Consider the following 19,819-nt stretch of genomic DNA (forward strand, 5'->3'; position numbering starts at 1 on the left):
GCTTACATCACGCAAGGGGTTTCAGTCCAAAACGATGTGTCAGCTCCCATGAGCAGGTCTTTACTCCAACACCTTTTAGACAGGCGAGGCCCTTCTGCTTTCTCTGTCTCCCAGCACAAAGCCTCCCCCTCCATGCCGAGTCCCCGAACAGATCTCCTCCTGCTCTGGGAGGCCTCCGTGTTGCCTCCGCTGCGCTGGCCATCTAAGTGTGTTCCTCCCACACGGGCAGCCCCGTGCAGGCAGGAGTTATCCTTTCCGTTCCCGGTAGTAACCGCAGAATGAGGAGATGCTTGTTAAATACCCACTGAGTGAAGAAATGCCTGAGCACAAACTCCCCACCTTCCCTTAAGGCCCAACAATTCATGTGGGGCCCACATAAAGTCGCCTCTCAAGTGCTTTGTCCCAGCCACGTCCTCCAAGCTTTCCAATCCTCCATAGTCAGCTCAGAACAGCAGCCTCGCGCAGAGGTCCTGGGGGCAAGGCTGTCCATGTGCCCGCACCTCTCACGGGTGCAAGACCACGTGACGGAGTACCAGGTCTTCGCCTGAATGCATACCAACATGTTTGTTATCCCAAGCACCCGAGCTTACCTTCTGAAAAAGAGATCGTCCCTGCAATAACCAGGAGAGAAATGCCAGATCGTTCCCTGTTGGAATTTCGCACACGGTGCACCACACTTACGTCAGTCTCTGGAGCTTGCATCTTGGGCTTCTCAGTTCGTAACAGAGTTTCTTCATGGAAGAAGCGTTAAGCTTGCTGTTGCTCAGGTCCAGCTCCCTCAGATTCCCGTGGCAAAACACGGAGCAAACATCCTGCCACTGATGTATCTTGGAGTGTGAGCTTGTCATTTAGGAGAGAGAAAGAAGGTTACTGAGGTGAACTGCACCTGATGCCCAGAGCGTGGCCTACAGGAGACAAAACCAGACCCATGGGAAGTAAAGGAATTCACCGGTGTACTGGGCAGGAAAACCGGGGCTGCAAAAGTATTAGTTCTTTAAGTCCCAGATGTTTTATTCCAACAATCCTCACCGTCCTTCTCATAGGAAAGCAGCGCTGTAAGGGAGGGGAGGTGGCCATTGGTAGGATCCTCACATGTTCAGCCCTTGAGTCAAACAGGCTGAAGGTGAACTCAGAGCTGCACTACCTATAATTTAACCTCTGTGCTCCAATTTTCTATCTCTAAATGTACATACTAACTTACTCTCATAGGATATTGTGACTTAAAAAAAGGTTTATGCAGATATCTAGAACTTAGGAGGGTTATTAAAATTCTACACATGCGATGGAATATCACTCAGCCATCAGAAGGGATGGACACTCACCATTTGCATCAACAAGGTTGGAACTGGAGGGAATTATGCTGAGTGAGGTCAGTCAATCAAACACAATAATCATATGTTCCTCCCATGTGCAAGATAAGCAGTGATGTGGGAGACCACAGGGAAAGGGAGGGAAAACTGAATGGGAAGAAATCAGAGAGGGAGACAAACCATGAGAGACTCTGGGCTCTAAGAACCAAGCTGAGGGTTACTGAAGGGAGGGGTGGGGAGGGGGTAATGGGTGATGGGGACTGAAGGGGGCATGCATTGGGATGACCACTGGGTGTTACACGCAACTGATGAATCATTGAACACGACATCAAAAATGAGTGTTGACTAGATGTTGGCGAACTGAACATAATAAGATTCTTATTATTTAGCATTTCCTTAATGTGGCAGGCTCTCAACATTTACAAGAGTAAAAGAGCATCCAAGTCATGAATTAACCTTTTCATCTCCAGTGAAGAAAGTAAAACAAAGAACCCATTAAAGCACCTGAAGGATATAAAGTTCTACATGGAGAGCCCAGAATTACAGCGTTGGAGCGGCTGTTTCTGACCGTAGCATGTGTGTGTGTGTGACACACACATGTGCCCATGTATTCATATGTTTAACACCCTAGTTAATTCAGAGATACAGACAGAGGTAAAAGCCACTGAGGAAAGGGAGCTGTAATGTAGAGAAACAAGAACTGGCCTTCACGTCAGAAGGTCTGTTATCACCATTAGGGAAGACAAGAAATCTCCCGCAGCCTCAGGGTGATCATGTGTAAGTTGGGGAATGGGGTTGATGGAGTATTAATCCTTACAATAAATGGTACTATCCTGGGGAAAACATGTGGTAGCCAGGACACTTACTCATACAACCCAACAATGAACACTACCTACACAAAGTCCCCTGTTTAGGTTTTCCCTAAAACCTAAGGGACCGGACAAATAAATGACAGCCAATATGCATTGAACTTTCATGACTCTGAGGCCCCAGGACCAAACATCTTACTAATATTCCAGTCTGGATAAACACAAAGAGATTAGTCTTCTCAGAATTTCTTTTTGTACAACCAAAATTGAACTGGTATTTTTTGTAGGTTTGAGGGTTAAACAAAGGATTTGTGAACACATAGCAGCCCCTGCCTCAAGAGAGGAATTTAGAAAACACCCTTAGGTCCTGAAATAATTAGGACACTCAGATCTCTTTACCTCCTACGCTGGAAGTCAACAGTGTCAGCAATGGGAAAAGGTTATAGGATAAGAACCAAAAGCAGTTTAAGTATTTCGGGGATTCTTCCAGGAGACAAAGGGACAAATGAAGTTCAGGATGTAGTTGACACCACTGGACCCAACCCCACCTCAAATTGTGCTCAAAGGATGGGCACCAGCGTTTTGAGCTGTGGAGCTGTGGAAGAGGGCAGGGCATTGACCCAGGCTGAGCTGCTTAGTGGCCACACGGGCATAAGCAAATTCTGTTTTTATTCAGTTTTCTCATCTATGAATGGCAGTAACTCTCCACCCTCCATTCAGCAATGGACATGAGTCAGATATGAGTGGAGGTCTCAGCACAAGGCTTGGCACGTACATCTTCGCTATGCAGGGCCTGCGAAAGAAAGCCTACCTAGAAGGACATCAGCAGAAGCAGCCAAGGAATACTATAGGACACCTAAAGGGAAATGGTTGGTCTCCTGGATTGGAGTGACCCAGAAGGTTTGGTCAGTCATAACCAATGATAACACAACACATCCCTGGTTCTTCATGGAAGAACTTGGGCAGAGCCTGGGAAGAAACCTGGGGGGGAAATTGTTTGCATTACTCACTCCAGAGTTTCTGTGGTGAAAGTCAATTCCATTTGAGGGATGGGAACAGTAACAGAAAGCCTTAGCTTATTTAACCTTTGACAGTGCTTTAGGCAAAATGAAGCAACTTGGAGTTGTAGATTCCCAAAAATATCTAGGTCAGCTTCGAGGAGAGGACTCAGAATCTGCCTTACAAAGTTTTCTTCCTGAGTTTCATACAAGCACTCAAAAAAGTGTAGGAATTCAAAACGGTTGGAGACAATGTCATAACTTCCTAATTCCTCTGCCCATTCTAGTAATTCATCTGTTATCCTGCGACTCACTTTACAGCGCAAAGTGGCTTCCAGTTCTCCTGCTAAGTTTCTTTTTAAAAGACCAAAGAAAAAAAGATCCATCTGATTCCAGTAGAAGTTTGTATCGGCCAAAGCATCTGTCAGTAGCACCTTCATCTCTTTGTGCTTTGCAGGACTGCCCATGGAGCCTTTTGTCCCTCCCAGTGCATAGAACATGGCCCTCAAGAACACCTGGAAACTCTGATGAGTGAAAGTCACACACCCGTCACAGTCACTGACCTTTCGAAGGATATTCAAGCTGAGCAGAGTGTCAATGAGAGATGCTTCCAGGCACCTGTGCTTGAGGTCCTCCTTTGCAAATGTGAAATTCCAGAACCACATCCCCTCTGCAGCCAGAGAGCAGAGCGCTATCCACTGCTCCGGCCAGCTCTGGGCCGACAAACTCACCTCTGCTTTGGCAAACAGGCTGGAGAAGAAGTAGACATACAGACTGGTGGTTGTCTGGGTGCTCAGCTGGAAGCAAGGACTTCTTGCCATCTGCCACTTCAGGCAGGAGCACACAGCCCAGCACACCATGGGCGCAGAGCAGAAATAAAACAGGTTTTCATTTTTTCTTACCCAGCGCAAGATTTTCTTTGCTTTGTTTTGGTCACCAAAGTACCTGATGAAATACTCCTCCCGGTCTCCCTCTGTGAACCCTGAGATTTGTACAAACCATGGATCCAGTAACAGCTTTTTAAGATCCTTGGTTCTATACTCCTTGGTTGTGATCAGCAAAGTGGCCCCGGGAACCAGTTCTTTTCTCAACAAGTAGAACAAGATTCTGTGGACTGGGAGTCGCTGAAACCAGTCTGTACATGGTGGGCTGGCGTCCAAGTTGGAGGGCATGTCCATTTCCTCAAAGCCATCGATGACAAACAGGAGCCTCTCAGGGTGACTCATGAGCTCTTCAAAGGGGGGCTGGGAGTCAGGCCAGTCCCAGGAAAGCAAGCCAGCGAATGTGGTATCCTTCACCTCTTTAACTTTATGGCAGCTGATGAAGAAAACATAGGAGAACCTCTGCTGAAAGAGAAAGCCCTCTGCCCAATGCAGCATGGCCTTCATGGCCAGGGTGGTCTTCCCAACCCCCGCTACTCCCTCCAAGACAATCGTCTGTGGCTGGGCTCCCATCCGGTTGGGATACAGGAGGCTCTTCAGTTTTTTGTGTTCCTTCTCAGTCACGTTTCGCAGATATATGTGGCCTTCAGGCCAAGGCATGTCCCACATCATCAATATTTTAGCTTTCATCCTCTCTCTGTATCTTCTTCGGTGAACTGAAACAGAGAAGTGAGGCAAAACAGAACACAACAATGGTCAGAATGAATTTTGGCCTTAGGAATAGTAAGTTCTTTTTTTTTTTAATTTTAATTTTTATTTTTTTAAAGATTTTTATTTATTTATTTGAGAGAGAGACAGTGAGAGAGAGCATGAGCGAGGAGAAGGTCAGAGAGAGAAGCAGACTCCCCATGGAGCTGGGAGCGCAATGTGGGACTCGATCCCGGGACTCCAGGATCATGACCTGAGCCGAAGGCAGTCGTCCAACCAACTGAGCCACCCAGGCGTCCCAGGAATAGTAAGTTCTTATATAAAGTCTTAAACAAGAGAAACACATTCTATCTTCAAGGGTCCAACTTTTGGGAGGGGTGGCATGGTGGGATAAAACAACAAAGGCAGTAGAATAGTTTGAGAATACACAAAAATAAATGCAAGAGAGACTGAGAATCCCCTTTGAAGGTTGGGGAACAGATCTGTAGAGGCTTCTGTGGGGGAGTTAACATGATAATCTTGAGAAGCTGCCAGTCCAAGATATAGAAAGAGAGACTTTCAGGCAGGGTAAAGAGCTAGTGCCAATGCCCTGAGACAGGAATAGAACAGAGTATTTATTTATTTATTTATCATTCTAGAACAGAGTGAGAAAAGTGCCTGACAGGGGGGACTCAACTGTGGGGAGGGGCTGGTCATGAATATCTCTTTTCTGAAGGGAGAAAAAGCTTTAATCTCCGTTTTTCAAAGGTCACCATTGCTTGGAGAAGGTATTATGGTGCAAGAGAGGAGCAGAGAGTCCACTTATGAAGCTGCTTCTGTTTTTTTAAATTTATCTTAAAAGATTTTATTTATTTGACAGACAGAATACAAGTAGACAGAGAGGCAGGCAGAGGGAGAGGGAGAAACAGGTTCTCCACTGAGCAGGGAGCCCAATGACTGCTTCTGTTTTCTAAGTGAAAGTGGGTAGGTTGGTCAAACATATCCACTGATAACATGACAGCAACAATAATAGGTGCCTGGTTCTTTGTGGAAACACTTGAGCAGAGCCTGTGAAGAATTAGATCACAGTACTAAAAATAAGATGGATGGACTTTGGGTATATATTGAGAGTAGAACCAGTAAGATCACTAATACTTTCTAATTAATGAGTGTGTGGTGAAATGCTAAAGAAAACAGAGTTGTTCACACATTCTAGGTTTGTGCCTTAAATATCTTGGTCAGTAATGATTCCTTTTACTACACACACACACATTTCTGGTGGAAAGAATAGTATAGTAGGAATTACACAATAGTGACACTTAGGGTTGCAATGCTTTGTGGATACTTCAACTTCTTTGAACCTCAGTTCCCTTGTGTAAGTCCCAAATAAGCAGGAAAGAATGAAAAACCATTTTTCTTTTATCTACCAGAAGGGAAAGGTCATCTTCAGGAGGTGGGGTCCTTTCTGTTCAGACCATCGAAGGTCTCTGAAAGCTGGCACTCCTCAAATACCCAGCCTTGCAGACCTTTACCCCATCTCCAAACAAGGACTATTGTTCTGGACTGATTAAACCCCAAGACTTGATCACACAACCTTTAAGAGATGGGTCTTATGGACCAAAGGTGGGACATGTGTAGGGCCTTCTTCCTCAGAACAAGATGATCTACCTCTGTTCTCTCCCACACAAGAGCTAGAGAACACGTGATCTACGCTCAGGTGGCAGCCATCGCAGGGATACTCTTCCTGCCCCCCACCACCACCTAGCCAAGGGGAGAAGGAATCTTGCCATCCAGAAGATACAAAGCAGAACACAAACACATGTCAACTTGAAAGAGAAAAACAACATGAGGGAGAACACTTGCCATCTACGGGAAAGACCAAGAGGTCATTCATTTTCTATATGCAACGTGTTCTTATGAGTCAATGAAGAGAGCAAGCACCCAGATGAAAAATAGAAGGGGAGAATAAATGGTCATTTTGCAAGAAATAAACTGGCTAAAAGCAATTACGGTTTTCAACTCACTCACACAACAAATGCAAACCAAGTATTAAATCAGGGCAATATTTTTATCAAGTTGGCAAATTTTTTTAAAAGATTTTATTTATTTATTTGTCAGACAGAGATCACAAGTAGGCCAGAGAGGCAGGCAGAGAGAGGAAGGGAAGCAGGCTCCCCACTGAGCAGAGAGCCCAATGTGTGGCTCGATCCCAGGACCCTGGGATCATGACCTGAGCTGAAGGCAGAGGCTTTAACCCACTGAGCCACCCAGGCACCCCAAGTTGGCAAATTTTTAAAAGAATCTGTTGAGAGCAGGACAGTAAAACAAACAACTAAAGTGTCATTAGGGACACAATGTTATACCTTTGTGGTATACCTTTGGTATAACTTTGTGGCCTTTCAGAAGACCAGTTTAGCTGCATCAAAGTTTCAATTCTGTATGTGCTTAGACCTGGGAGTTCTAGATTAGGCCCATCTTCTACAGAAACACCTGCAGATGCACACTCATGGATGTTTATCAAAGTGTTATTTAACATACACACACACACCCACAAGCCTAAATTTCTACCAACAGGACAGGGCAAGCTACAGGCCATGATATACGCATACAATGGTATATTAAATAACTATTAAAGAGGGAAGCTCATATGATTTTTTTCAAAGATTTTATTTATTTGACAGACAGAGATCACAAGTAGGCAGAGAGGCAGGCAGAGAGAGAGGAGGAAGCAGGCTCCCCGCTGAGTAGAGAGCCCGATGCGGGGCTCGATCCCAGGACCCTGAGATCATGACCTGAGCAGAAGGCAGAGGCTTTAACCCACTGAGTCACCCAGGCGCTCTGGAAGCTGATAAGTTTGTATAAAGATATGATCAAGGTAACAAATGACAGGCAGTATAAACGGATTTATATATAATCTAATTCATGAAGAAAAGCTGGAAGAACAAATACCAAATTTTGAATCTAGCTACCTTTGTAGAATTAATTGATTATATAGGAGAAACTTTGAAATATTAAGCACATTGTACCATTTATATTTGCTTGTACAGTCACTTTACTCTAACCAAGAAACATGTACCTCCAGGAACCAAAAAGTGCTCCAAAAATTGAAAAAAAAATCAAATTATATTACATTAAAAAGAATACTAACAAGCAGAAATAGAGTTAAGAGTTTTGATGCACTGAGCCTGGGTGGCTCAGTGGTTTAAAGCCTCTGCCCTCGGCTCATGTCATGATCCCAGGGTCCTGGGATCAAGTCCTGCATCGGGCTCCTTGCTTGGTAGGGAGCCTGCTTCTCTCTCTGCCTCTGCCTGCCTCTCTGCCTGCTTGTGTGCTCTCTCTTTCTCTCTGACAAATAAATAAATAAAATCTTAAACAAACAAAAAAAGAATATTGGGACGCCTAGGTGGCTCAGTGGGTTAAAGCCTCTGCCTTCGGCTCAGGTCATGGTCCCAGGGTCCTGGGATCGAGCTCCACATCGGGCTCTCTGCTCAGCCGGGAGCCTGCTCCCCACCCCCTTCTCTCTGCCTGCCTCTCTGCCTACTTGTGATCTCTACCAAATAAATAAAACCTTTTAAAAAAAGATTTTTATATTAAAAATATTATTGATGGGGACACCTGGGTGGCTCAGTTGGTTAAGCTTCTGCCTTCAGCTCAGGTTGTAATGCCAGAGTCCTGGGACTCTGGAATCCTCCCTTGCTTGGCAGGGAGCCTGCTTCTCCCTCTGCCTGCTACTCCTCCTACTTCTGCTGTCACTCTCTCTCTCTCTGATAAATAAATAAAATCTTAAAACACAGGCATTGTTTTTAAAAATAAAATAAATAAAATATTATTGATGAAATAGGCTTCATGGAAGGTATGATAGAAAGTTGAAGTAATCTTTCAAATGGCTTTAACAAAAACAGATGGTAGCATGGGATTAAAATGTTATGATTGGGGGAATGGGCAAAATGGGTGAAGGAGGGATACAGGCTTCCAGTTACAGAATGAATGAGTCACAGGAATAAAAGGCACAGCACAGTACAAGGATACTGTAATAACGATATAATGGACAGATGGCAATGACACTTATGGGGAACACAACATATTGTATAAACTTGTTGAATCTCTAAGTTGTAAACCTGAAACTAATGTAACATTGTGTCAACTATACTCAAGATAATAAAAAAAATCAATTTCATTTAAAAAAAAGTTATGAGCCATTTTCCTCTTCTGGGGACAGCATCCTTAGGCATTCAGAATGGTCCAGCGTTTGACCTACCATCATAGGCTGTCCTACAATACAGCCTCTAGTAAAACTAGGCTGTCCCGAACCCCAGGTAATAGAATTATTTACCTTTATACCAAGGAGTTTGGGAAAGCACCAAAATCTGCATGTGGTATGTGCCCAGGCTAACTTCTAGGAGTTCGTGCTGTGAGACCTAAAGTGCTTATGAGGTTGTCTTAAATGAAAAAACATTTCAGCAGGGCCTATGGTGGTTCCATGTGTGCCAAGTGTGTTCACGACAGGATCAAGCGTGCTTTCCTTATCGAGGAGCAGAAAATCATTGTGAAAGTGTTGAAGGCACAAGCAGAGAGCCAGAAAGCTAAATTAAAAAAAAAAATGAAGCTGTTTTGAGTAATAAATCAAAAGGCTTGATCTGTTATTGCTGTTGTAAAAAAAAAAAAAGTTATGATTGAACAGGAAACACACACCTAATTAGAGTTGTAGAAAAAGAACAGAGAAGAAATGATTAATGCCAAAAAAAAAAACCCAAGGCTATTTGAGAGCAGAAGAGCACATTTTTACATTTAAATGTCCTGCTTAGCATCCAACCTAATCAAGAGGGTAAAGACCACAAACCTAGTTACCCAGTGACACTTAGGAACACAGGAATGGAGGACCCCACAAGCTTTCATAGTGTAAAAGATAAGTCACGGGTCAAATACAATGTAAAAAAAAAAATCACAAGTCATTAAGATTCCTCAACACTGGGCACTAGAGGATATTGAAATACCAGAAACATTGAGGAGAATAACTCTCAAATTGGACAGTTACACCTAAGCTGTTCATCAGTGGTGCACTAGAGAAATTATCAGGTAAGATTTCAAAGAAATTTCCTCGTACTGACTTTTCTGAGTTATTATAACATCGGTCCCCTGAAACAGTGATGAGAAAGACAGATGGACGTAAAAGCTAGGGAAAAGAGGGGATGACAACATTTGAGATTAGAAAATGGAATTTGAGATTAAATCAAGTCCCAAGATGGGAAATACATGGCAACTCGTACTATCTAGGAACAGATGTACAGCTTTCAGAAAACAGTCTAGAAATTGTGGCTGCAGAGCTGATGGGTTCCTTGTTACATCCAATTACATTAGACTTCCCAAAGATTTTAGAGATACTAATTGCATGGAAAGGTTAAAAAGGAATTGTTAACTCAAACAAAAACAGGCAATGATTCCCCCAAAAAGGCATGTGTAGTGGGCTGAACAGTGACCCCCCCAACGTATGTCCATGTCCTAATCCCCAGAATCTTGTTAGCAAACATAAGGACTGTGAGCAGAGGAACTTATCCTGGATTGCCCCAAATGCAGTCAAATGTATTCTCACAAGAGACAGAATTTTGACACAAAACAGGAGGTGGCCATGTGACCAGAGAGGCAGAAATTGGAGGGATGCAACCACAACCCCAGGAATGCCACCAGAAGCCAGGTGAACAAGGACAATGCTCCCTGTGAGCCCCAGGAGGAAGCATGACCCTGCTAACACCTTAATTTTGGACTAATCCAGAGCTGTGAGGGAGTGAATGTCTATTTTTTAAGCCACTCAGTTTGTGGAAATTTATTATGGCAGCTCTAGAAAAGAAATACAACATGTATTCCTGATGTATCATATGGTTCAGCACGGATTTATATCCATGACACTGAAAATGGATTACTCCAAAAAATAACTGGAGACATATTTAGCTACCATGATAATTGAAAAACCAAGAGGTTGGAGGAAGGAGCAAGATGGATGAGGAGTAGGAGACCGAGATATCATCAGGTCCCAGGAGTCCAGCTAGGTAGTTATCAAACCATTCTGAACACCTAAAAACTCAACTGAAGATAAAAGAGAAGAGTAACAATTCTCCAGAGCTCTACCGAAAGTGTTCAGGTGAAAAAAGCTCCAGAGTATGAACTGGACCAGATTACTTAGCCTGGCTCCTGGCAAGGGCAGCACAACTCCAACTTGGGCAAAACCATTTGAGAATCACAGCAACAGGCCTCTCCTCCAGAAGATCAGCAAGAACATCCAGCCAAGACCAAGTTCACTGATCAATGAGAACCACAAAACTTCAGAGGTAGGGGATCAAAAACCTCTCAAAAAACAAGAGACCAGGACCTGACAGATTCCCTGAAGAAGTCTACCAAACTTTCAAACAAGAAATACCTATTCTCCTGAAGCTGTTTCAAAACATTAAAGCAGAAAGAAAACTTCCAGACTCTTTATGAAGCCAGCATTACCCTGATCCCCCAAACCAGGCAAAGACCCCCCCCAAGAAGAAGAATTTCAGACCAATATCCCTGATGAATATGGATGCTAAGATTCTCAACAAGATCCTAGCTAATAGGATCCAACAGTACATTAGAAAGATTATCCACAATGATCAGGTAGAAATTATCCCTGGGTTGCAAGTGTGATTCAAAATTCACAAATCAGTCAATGTCATAGAGCAAATCAATAAAAGAAGAGAAGAACCATATGGTCCCTTCAATTGATGCAGAAAAAGCATTTGACAAATCCAGCATCTGTTTCTGATTAAAACACTTCAAAGTATAGGGATAGAGGGAACATTCCTCAACTTCATAAAATCTATCTATGAAAATCCCACAACAAATATCATCCTCAATGGGGAAAGCTGACAGCTTTTCCTTTGAGATCAGGAACACAACAAGGATCTCCACACTCACCACTCTTGTTCAATATAGTGTTAGAAGTCCTAGAAACAGCAATCAGACAACAAAGAGAAATAAAAAGTATTCAAATTAGCAATGAAGAAGTCAAACTCCCTCTCTTTGCAGATGACATGATACTTTATATGGAAAACCCAAAAGACTTCACCCCCAAACTACTAGAACTCATACAGCAATTCAGTAATGCTGAATACAGGATACAAAAATCAATGTTGGACGAATACCCAACTTTTGTAGCAACATGGACGGGACTGGAAGAGATTATGCTGAGTGAAATAAGTCAAGCAGAGAGAGTCAATTATCATATGGTTTCACTTATTTGTGGAGCATAACAAATATCATGGAGGACAAGGGGTGTTAGAGAGGAGAAGGGAGTTGGGGTAAATTGGAAGGGGAGGTAAATCATGAGAGACTATGGACTCTGAAAAACAATCTGAGGGGTTTGAAGTGGCGGGGGGGTGGGAGGTTGGGGTACCAGGTGGTGGGTATTATAGAGGGCACAGATTGCATGGAGCACTGGGTGTGGTGAAAAAATAATGAATACTGTTTTTCTGAAAATAAATAAATTAATTTAAAAAATCAATGTACAGAAATCAATTGCTTTTTTAAAAAAGATTTTATTTATTTGTCAGAGAAAGAGAGTGAGACAGCGCACACACACACAAGCAGGCAGAGTGGCAGGCAGAGGCAGCGAGAGAAGCAGGCTCCCTGCTGAGCAAGGAGCCCGATATGGGACTCAATCCCAGGTCCCTGAGATCATGACCTGACATGGAGGCATCAGTCCAACCAACCGAGCCACTCAGGAATCCCCAGAAATCAATTGCTTTCTTATACACTAACAATGAAAATACAGAAAGGGAAATTAGAGAATCGATTCCATCGATTCCATCGATTCTATAGCATCAAGAACCATAAGATACCTGGGAATAAACCTAACCAAAGAGGTAAGGATCTGTACCTGAGGAACTACAGAACACTCAATGAAAGAAATTAAGAAGACACAAAAAGATGGAAGACCATTCCATGCTCATAGATAGGAAGAATAAACACTGTTAAAATGTCTGTACTGCAGAGCAATCTATACTTTCAGTGCCATTCTGATCAAAATTCCACCAGCATTTTTCAAAGAGCTGGAACAAACAATCCTAAAATTTGTATGGAATCAGAATTTCTAAGTAAATGTTGAAAAAGAAAAAGAAAGCTGAGGGCATCACATTGCCTGATCTCAAGCTTTATTACAAAGCTGTAATCACCCAGACAGCATGGTACTGGCACAAAAACAGATGCATAGACCAGTGGAACAGAGTAGACAGCCCAGTATGGACCCTCAACTCTCTGGTCAAATAATCATAGACAAAGCAGGAAAAAATATCCAGTGGGAAAAAAAAACCAGTCTCTTCAATAAATGGTGCTGGGAAAATTGGACAGCTATATGTAGAAGAATGAAACTCGACCATTCCCTTACACCATACACAAAGATAAACTCAAAATGCATGAGAGACTTCAACGTGAGATAGGAATGCTTCAGAATCCTAGAGGAGAACATAGGCAGTAACATCGGGGAAAGCAACATACAGAATTCTTGGCTTTTCCCCCATGATCCTTTAGTCTTGCAAAGTTAACTTTTTTTAATTTTATTTTTTTCTTATTCTAAAAAACTTTTTCTCTTTCCTATTTTAACATTTTCAAACTATTTTCTCTTATCAATACCTTTTTAAAGTCTTTTAAAAATTTCATTGTTATAGTCATATTCTATCCCTTCATTGTATTTAACCTTATTTTTTTATATACATATAGGTTTTTTTCTTTAAAAATTTGGGATACAATTTCCTCTAATAGATCAAAATATACCCTAAATATTGTGAATGGCTTTGCTCTAGTCTCCAGCCTGATCACGTCCTTTCCGTTTTTTTCTTTTTTTTTTCCAACCAACTTTTCTTATCAATTCCTTTTATAGGATCTTTTTAAATTTTCATCTTTACAGTCCTATTCTATCCCTTAATCATGTTTACCCTTATTTTTTTGGGTGTGTGTGTGTATATATAGATTTCTTTAAAATTTTGGGAGGTAGTTTCTTCTAACAGACCAAAATACAACCAAAATCAAGTGTGGCTCTGTTCTATTCACCAGTCTAATAAATATTTATTTACTTATTTATTGTTTCCCACTTCCCCTGCTTTCTTCTCCCCCTGGTTTTGGGTCTCTTCTGACTTAGTTAGTGTATATTTTTCTGGGGTCATTACTACCCTTTTAGTATTTTGTTCTCTCATTCATCTGTTCTTATCTGGATAAAAAGACAAGGTGTAAAACACCTCCAAAAAAAAAAAAATGAACAAGAGGCAGTACTGATGGCTAGGGACCTAATCAATATGGACATTATTAAAATGTCAGAACTAGAGTTCAGAATGATGATTATCAAGGTGCTAGCTGGGCTCAAGAAAACCATGGAAGATACTAGAGAATCTCTTTCTGGAAAAATAGAAGAACTAAAATCTAACCAAGTTAAAATAAAAAAGCTATTAACAAGGTGTAATAAAAAATGGAGGATCTTACGGCTAGAATGAATGAGGCAGAAGAAAGAATTAGTGATATAGAAGACCAAATGATGGAGAATAAAGAACTGAGCAAAAGAGAGACCAAATGATGGAGAATAAAGAACTGAGCAAAAGAGAGACAACTACTGGACCATGAGGGGAGAATTCGAGGGATAAGTGATACCAGAAGATGAAACAATATTAGAATAATTGGGATCCCAGAGGAAAAAGAAAGAAGGGCAGAAGGTATACTGGAACAAATTATAGCAGAAAATTTCCCCAATTTTGAGAAGGGAACAAGGATCAAAATCTAGGTGGCACAGAGAACCCCCCTCAGAAATCAATAAAAATAGGTCCACACCCCATCATCTAATAGTGAAACTTACAAGTCTTAGTGACAAAGAGAAAATACTGGAAGCAGCTCAGGACAAGAAGTCTGTAACATACAATAGTATAAATATTAGATTGACAGCAGACTTATCCACAGAGACCTGGCAAGCCAGAAAGGACTGGCATGACATATTTAGAGCACTAAATAAGAAAAATTTGCAGCCAATTATACTATATCCAGCTAGGCTGTCATAGGAAATAGGGGAGATAAAAAGCTTCCAGGACAAATGAAAATTAAAAGAATTTACAAACACCAAACCAGCCCTACAGGAAATATTGAAAGGGGTCCTCTAAGCAAAGATAAAGCCTCAAAGTAATAGATCAGAAAGGAACAGAGACAACATACAGTAACAGTCACCTTACAGGTAATACAATGGCACTAAATTCGTATCTTTCAATAGTTACCCTAAATGTAAATGGGCTAAATGCCCCAATCAAAAGACACAGGATATCAAAATGGATAAAAAACAAGACTCATTAATATGCTGTCTACAAGAAACTCATTTTAGACCCAAAGACACCTCCAGATTTAAAGTGAGGGGATGGAAAACAATTTACCATGCTAATGGTAAATTCAAAAGTAAATTCAAAAGAAAGCAGGGGTGGCAATCCTTATAACAGATAAATTAGATTTTAAGCCAAAGCCTATAATGAGAGATGAGGAAGGACACTATATCATACTCAAAGGGTCTGTACAACAAGAAGATCTAAAAATTTTAAATATCCATGCCCTTAGTGTGGGAGCAGCCAACTATATAAACCAATTAATAACAAAATCAAAGAAACACATCAACAATAATACAATAATAGTAGGGGACTTTAACACTCCCCTTACTGAAATGGACAGATCATCCAAGCAAAAGATCAACAAGGAAATAAAGGCCTTAAATGGCACACTGGACCAAATGGACATCACAGTTATATTCAGAACATTCCATCCCAAAGCAACAGAATACACATTCTTCTATAGCGCACATGGAACATTCTCCAGAATAGATCACATCCTGGGTCATAAATCAAGTCTCAACTGGCGCCAAAAGATTGGGATCATTCCCTGCATATTTTCAGACCACAATGCTCTGAAACTAGAACTCAATCACAAGTTGGAAAGAACCAAAAACATGGAGGCTAAAGAACATCCTACTAAAGACGAATGAGTCAACTGAGAAATTAAAGAATTTTAGTAAACAATGGATTCTGGCACACTGAAAAGAAATTTAAAAAAATAAAAGTTAAAAAGTTAAGGAAGATAAAAAAAAAGTTCATTGAAACAAATGAAAATGAAAACACAATTGTTCAAAATCTTTGGGTTACAGCAAAGGTAGTCCTGAGAGGAAAGTACATAGCAATACAAGCCCTTCTCAAGAAACAAGAAAGGCCTTAAATATAAAATCTAACCCTACACCTAGAGGAGCTGGAAAAAGAACAGCAAAGAAAGCCTAAACCCAGCAGGAGAAGAGAAATAACAAAAATCAGACCAGAAATCAATGAAACAGAAACCAAAAGAATAGTAGAACAAATGAATGAAACTAGGAACTAGTTCTTTGAAAGAATTAATAAGACTGATAACCCCCTGACCAGACTTACCAAAAAGAAAAGAGAAAGGACTCAAATTAATAAAATTATGAATGAAAGAGGAGATATCACAATCAGCACCAAAGAAATACAAACAATTATAAGAACATATTATGAGTGACTATACGCCAGCAAATTTGACAATCTGGAAGAAATGGATGCATTCCTAGAGACGTATAAACTACCAGAACTGAACCAGGAAGAAATCGAAAACCTGAACAGACCCATAACCAGTAAGGAGATTGAAGCAGTCATCCAAAATCTCCCAACAAACAAGAGCCCAGGGCCAGACGGCTTCCCAGAGGAATTCTACCAAATATTTAAAGAAGAATTAATACGTATCCTCCTGAAACTGTTCCAAAAAAATAGAAATGGAAGGAAAACTTCGAAACTCATTTCATGAGGCCAGCATGACCTTGATCGCAAAACCAGACAAAGAACCCAAAGAACCCAAAGGAGAATTACAAACCAATACTCTTGGTGAACATGGGTACAAAAGTTCTCACCAATATATTAGCCAATAGGATCCAAGAGTACATTAAAAGGATTATTCAGCATGAAAAAGTGGGCTTTATTCCTGCGCTGCAATGTTGGTTCAACATCCATAAATCAATGTGATATAAGACATTAATAAAAGAAATAACAAGAACCATATGATATTCTCATAGGTACTAAAAAAGCATTTGACAAAGTACAGCACCCTTTCTTGATCAAAACTCTTCACAGTGTATGGATAGTAGGTACATACCTCAATATCATCAAAGCCATCTATGAAAAACCCACAGCAAATATCATTCTCAATGAGGAAAAACTGAGTTTTCCCTTAAGGTCAGGAACACATCAGGGATGTCCACTATCACCACTGCTATTCAACATAGTACTAGATGTCCTAGCCTCAGCAATCAGACAACAAAAAGAAATAAAAGGCATCCAAATCAGCAAAGAAGAAGTCAAACTCTAACTCTTTGCGTATGATATACTTTATGTGGAAAACCCAAAAAAATCTACTCTAAAACTGGTGGAACTCATACAGGAATAAAGTGTCAGGATATAAAATCAATGCACAGAAATCAGTTGCATTTCTATACACCAACAGCAAGGCAGAGGAGAAATTAAGAAGTCGATCCCATTTACAATTGCTCCCCAAACTGTAAGATACCTTGGAATAATCCTAACCAAACAGGCAAAGAATCTGTACTCAGAAAACTATAAAGTACTCATGAAAGAAATTGAGGAAGACACAAAGAAATGGAAAAATTTTCCATGCTCATGGCATGGAAAACAAATATTGTGAAAATGTCTATGCTACCTAAAGCAATCTACACATTAAATGCAATCCCTAGCAAAATACCATTAGTTTTTTTTTTTTCAAAGAAATGGAATAAATAATCCTGAAATTTTTATGGAACCAGAAATAGCCAGTGGAATGTTGAAAAAGAAAACCAGGGGCGCCTGGGTGGCTCAGTGGGCTAAGCCTCTGTCTTCGGCTCAGGTCATGATCTCAGATCCTGGGATTGAGGCCCACGTAGGGCTCTCTGCTCAGAGGGGAGCCTGCTTCCCCCCCGCCACCACTCTCTACCTGCCTCTCTGCCTACTTGTGATCTCTGTCAAATAAATAAAATCTTTAACAAAGAAAAAAGAAAAAGTTTGTGGCATCACAATTCCGGACTTCAAGCTCTATTACAAAGCTGTAATCCTCAAAACAGTATGGTAGACACATAGATCAATGGAACAGAATAGAGTCCAGAAATGGACCCTATCTCTATGGACAGCTAATCTTCAACAAATCAGGAAAGAATGTCCAGTGGAAAAAAGATAGTCTCTTCAACAAATGGTGTTGGGAAAATTGGACAGCCACATCCAGAATAATGGAACAGGACCATTTCCTCACACCATACACAAAAAAGACTAAAAATGGATGGAAGATCTCAATGTGAGACAGGAATCCATGAAAATCCTTGAGAATACAGACAGCAACCTCTTCAACCTCAGCCACAGCAACTTCTTCCTAGAAACATTGCCAAGGCAAAGGAAGCAAGGGCAAAAGTGAACTATTGGGACTTCATCAAGATTAAAAGCTTTTGCACAGCAAAGGAAACAGTCAACAAAACCAAAAGACAACTGACAGAATGGGAGAAGAAACTCGCAAATGACATATCAGATAAAGGGCTAGTATCCAAAATCTATAAAGAACTTATCTATAAAGAACTTACCCAGAACAAATAACCCAATCAAGAAATGGGCAGAAGACATGAACAGACATTTTGGCAAAGAAGAGATCCAAATAGGCAACAGACACATGAAAAAGTGCTCAACATCACTTGGCATCAGGGAAATATAAATCAAAACTACAGTGAGATACCACCTCGCACCAGTCAGAATGACTAATATTAACAAGTCAGGAAACAACAGATGTAAGGGAGGATGCAGAAAAAGGAGAACCCTCCTACACTGTTGGTGGGAATGCAAGCTGGTGCAGCCACTCTGGAACAGTATGGAGGTTCCTCAAAAAGTTAAAAATTGAGGATGTGGAGAAAGGGGAACCCTCTTACACTGCTGGTGGGAATACAAATTGGTGCAGCCTTTGGAAAACAGTGTGGACATTCCTTAAGAAATTAAATATAGAGCTACCCCCATGACCCTGCCATTGCACTACTGGGTATTTACCCCAAAGATACAGATGTAGTGAAAAGAAGGGCCATCTGTACCCCAATATTGATAGCAGCAATGGCCACGGTCGCCAAACTGTGGAAAGAACCAAGATGCCCTTCAACAGACGAATGGATAAGGAAGATGTGGTCCATATACACTATGGAGTATTATGCCTCCATCAGAAAGGACGAATACCCAATTTTGTAGCAACATGGACAGGACTGGAAGAGATTATGCTGAGTGAAATCAGTCAAGCAGAGAGAGTCAAGTATCATATAGTTTCACTTATTTGTGGAGATAACAAATAACATGGAGGACAAGGGGAGATGGAGAGGAGAAGGGAGTTGAGGGAAATTGGAAGGGGAGGTGAACCATGAGAGACTATGGACTCTGAATCTGAGGGCTTTGAAGGGGCGGGGGGGGGGGAGGTGGGAGGTTGGGGGAACCAGGGGGTGGGTATTAGGGAGGGCACGGATTGCATGGAGCACTGGGTGTGGTGCAAAAGCAATGAATACTGTTATGCTAAAAAGAAATAAAAAATTTTAAAAAAATAGAACCAGGTGGTGGGTGTTAGGGAGGGCACGGATTGCATGGAGCACTGGGTGTGGTGCAAAAACAAAGAATACTGTTACAATTAAAAAAAAATAGAGCTACTTGGGACTTCATCAAAATCAAAAGCTTCTGCACAGCAAAGGAAACAGTCAACAAAACAAAGAGGCAACCCACGGAATGGGAGAAGATATTTGCAAATGACAGTACAGACAAAAGGTTGATATCCAGGATCTATAATGAACTCCTCAAACTCAACACACACAAAACAGACAATCATATCAAAAAATGGGCAGAAGATATGAACAGACACTTCTCCAATGGAGACATACAAATGGCTATCAGACACATGAAAAAATGTTCATCATCACTAGCCATCAGGGAGATTCAAATTAAAACCACATTGAGATATCACCTTACATGAGTTAGAATGGCCAAAATTAGCAAGACAGGAAACAACATGTGTTGGAGAGGATATGGAGAAAGAGGAACCCTCTT

At 41.2% G+C, this 19,819-nt stretch overlaps 1 protein-coding gene and 1 pseudogene across 1 annotated transcript in view; one reads left to right on the forward strand and one right to left on the reverse strand.

Annotated features, from left to right (window-relative positions):
- The window catches only part of LOC116580097 (NACHT, LRR and PYD domains-containing protein 13-like), a 44,008-nt gene that overhangs the window by 10,043 nt on the left and 14,146 nt on the right, over nucleotides 1–19,819 (reverse strand). The window contains 2 exon segments of the mRNA XM_032326136.1: nucleotides 682–840; nucleotides 3,130–4,714. Of these exon segments, the coding sequence (XP_032182027.1) occupies nucleotides 682–840; nucleotides 3,130–4,714 (1,744 nt within the window).
- LOC116579734 lies at nucleotides 8,913–9,327 on the forward strand (annotated as a pseudogene).

The sequence above is a fragment of the Mustela erminea genome, chromosome 19 (genome assembly GCF_009829155.1).
Source record: "Mustela erminea isolate mMusErm1 chromosome 19, mMusErm1.Pri, whole genome shotgun sequence".
Taxonomy (NCBI): domain Eukaryota; kingdom Metazoa; phylum Chordata; class Mammalia; order Carnivora; family Mustelidae; genus Mustela; species Mustela erminea.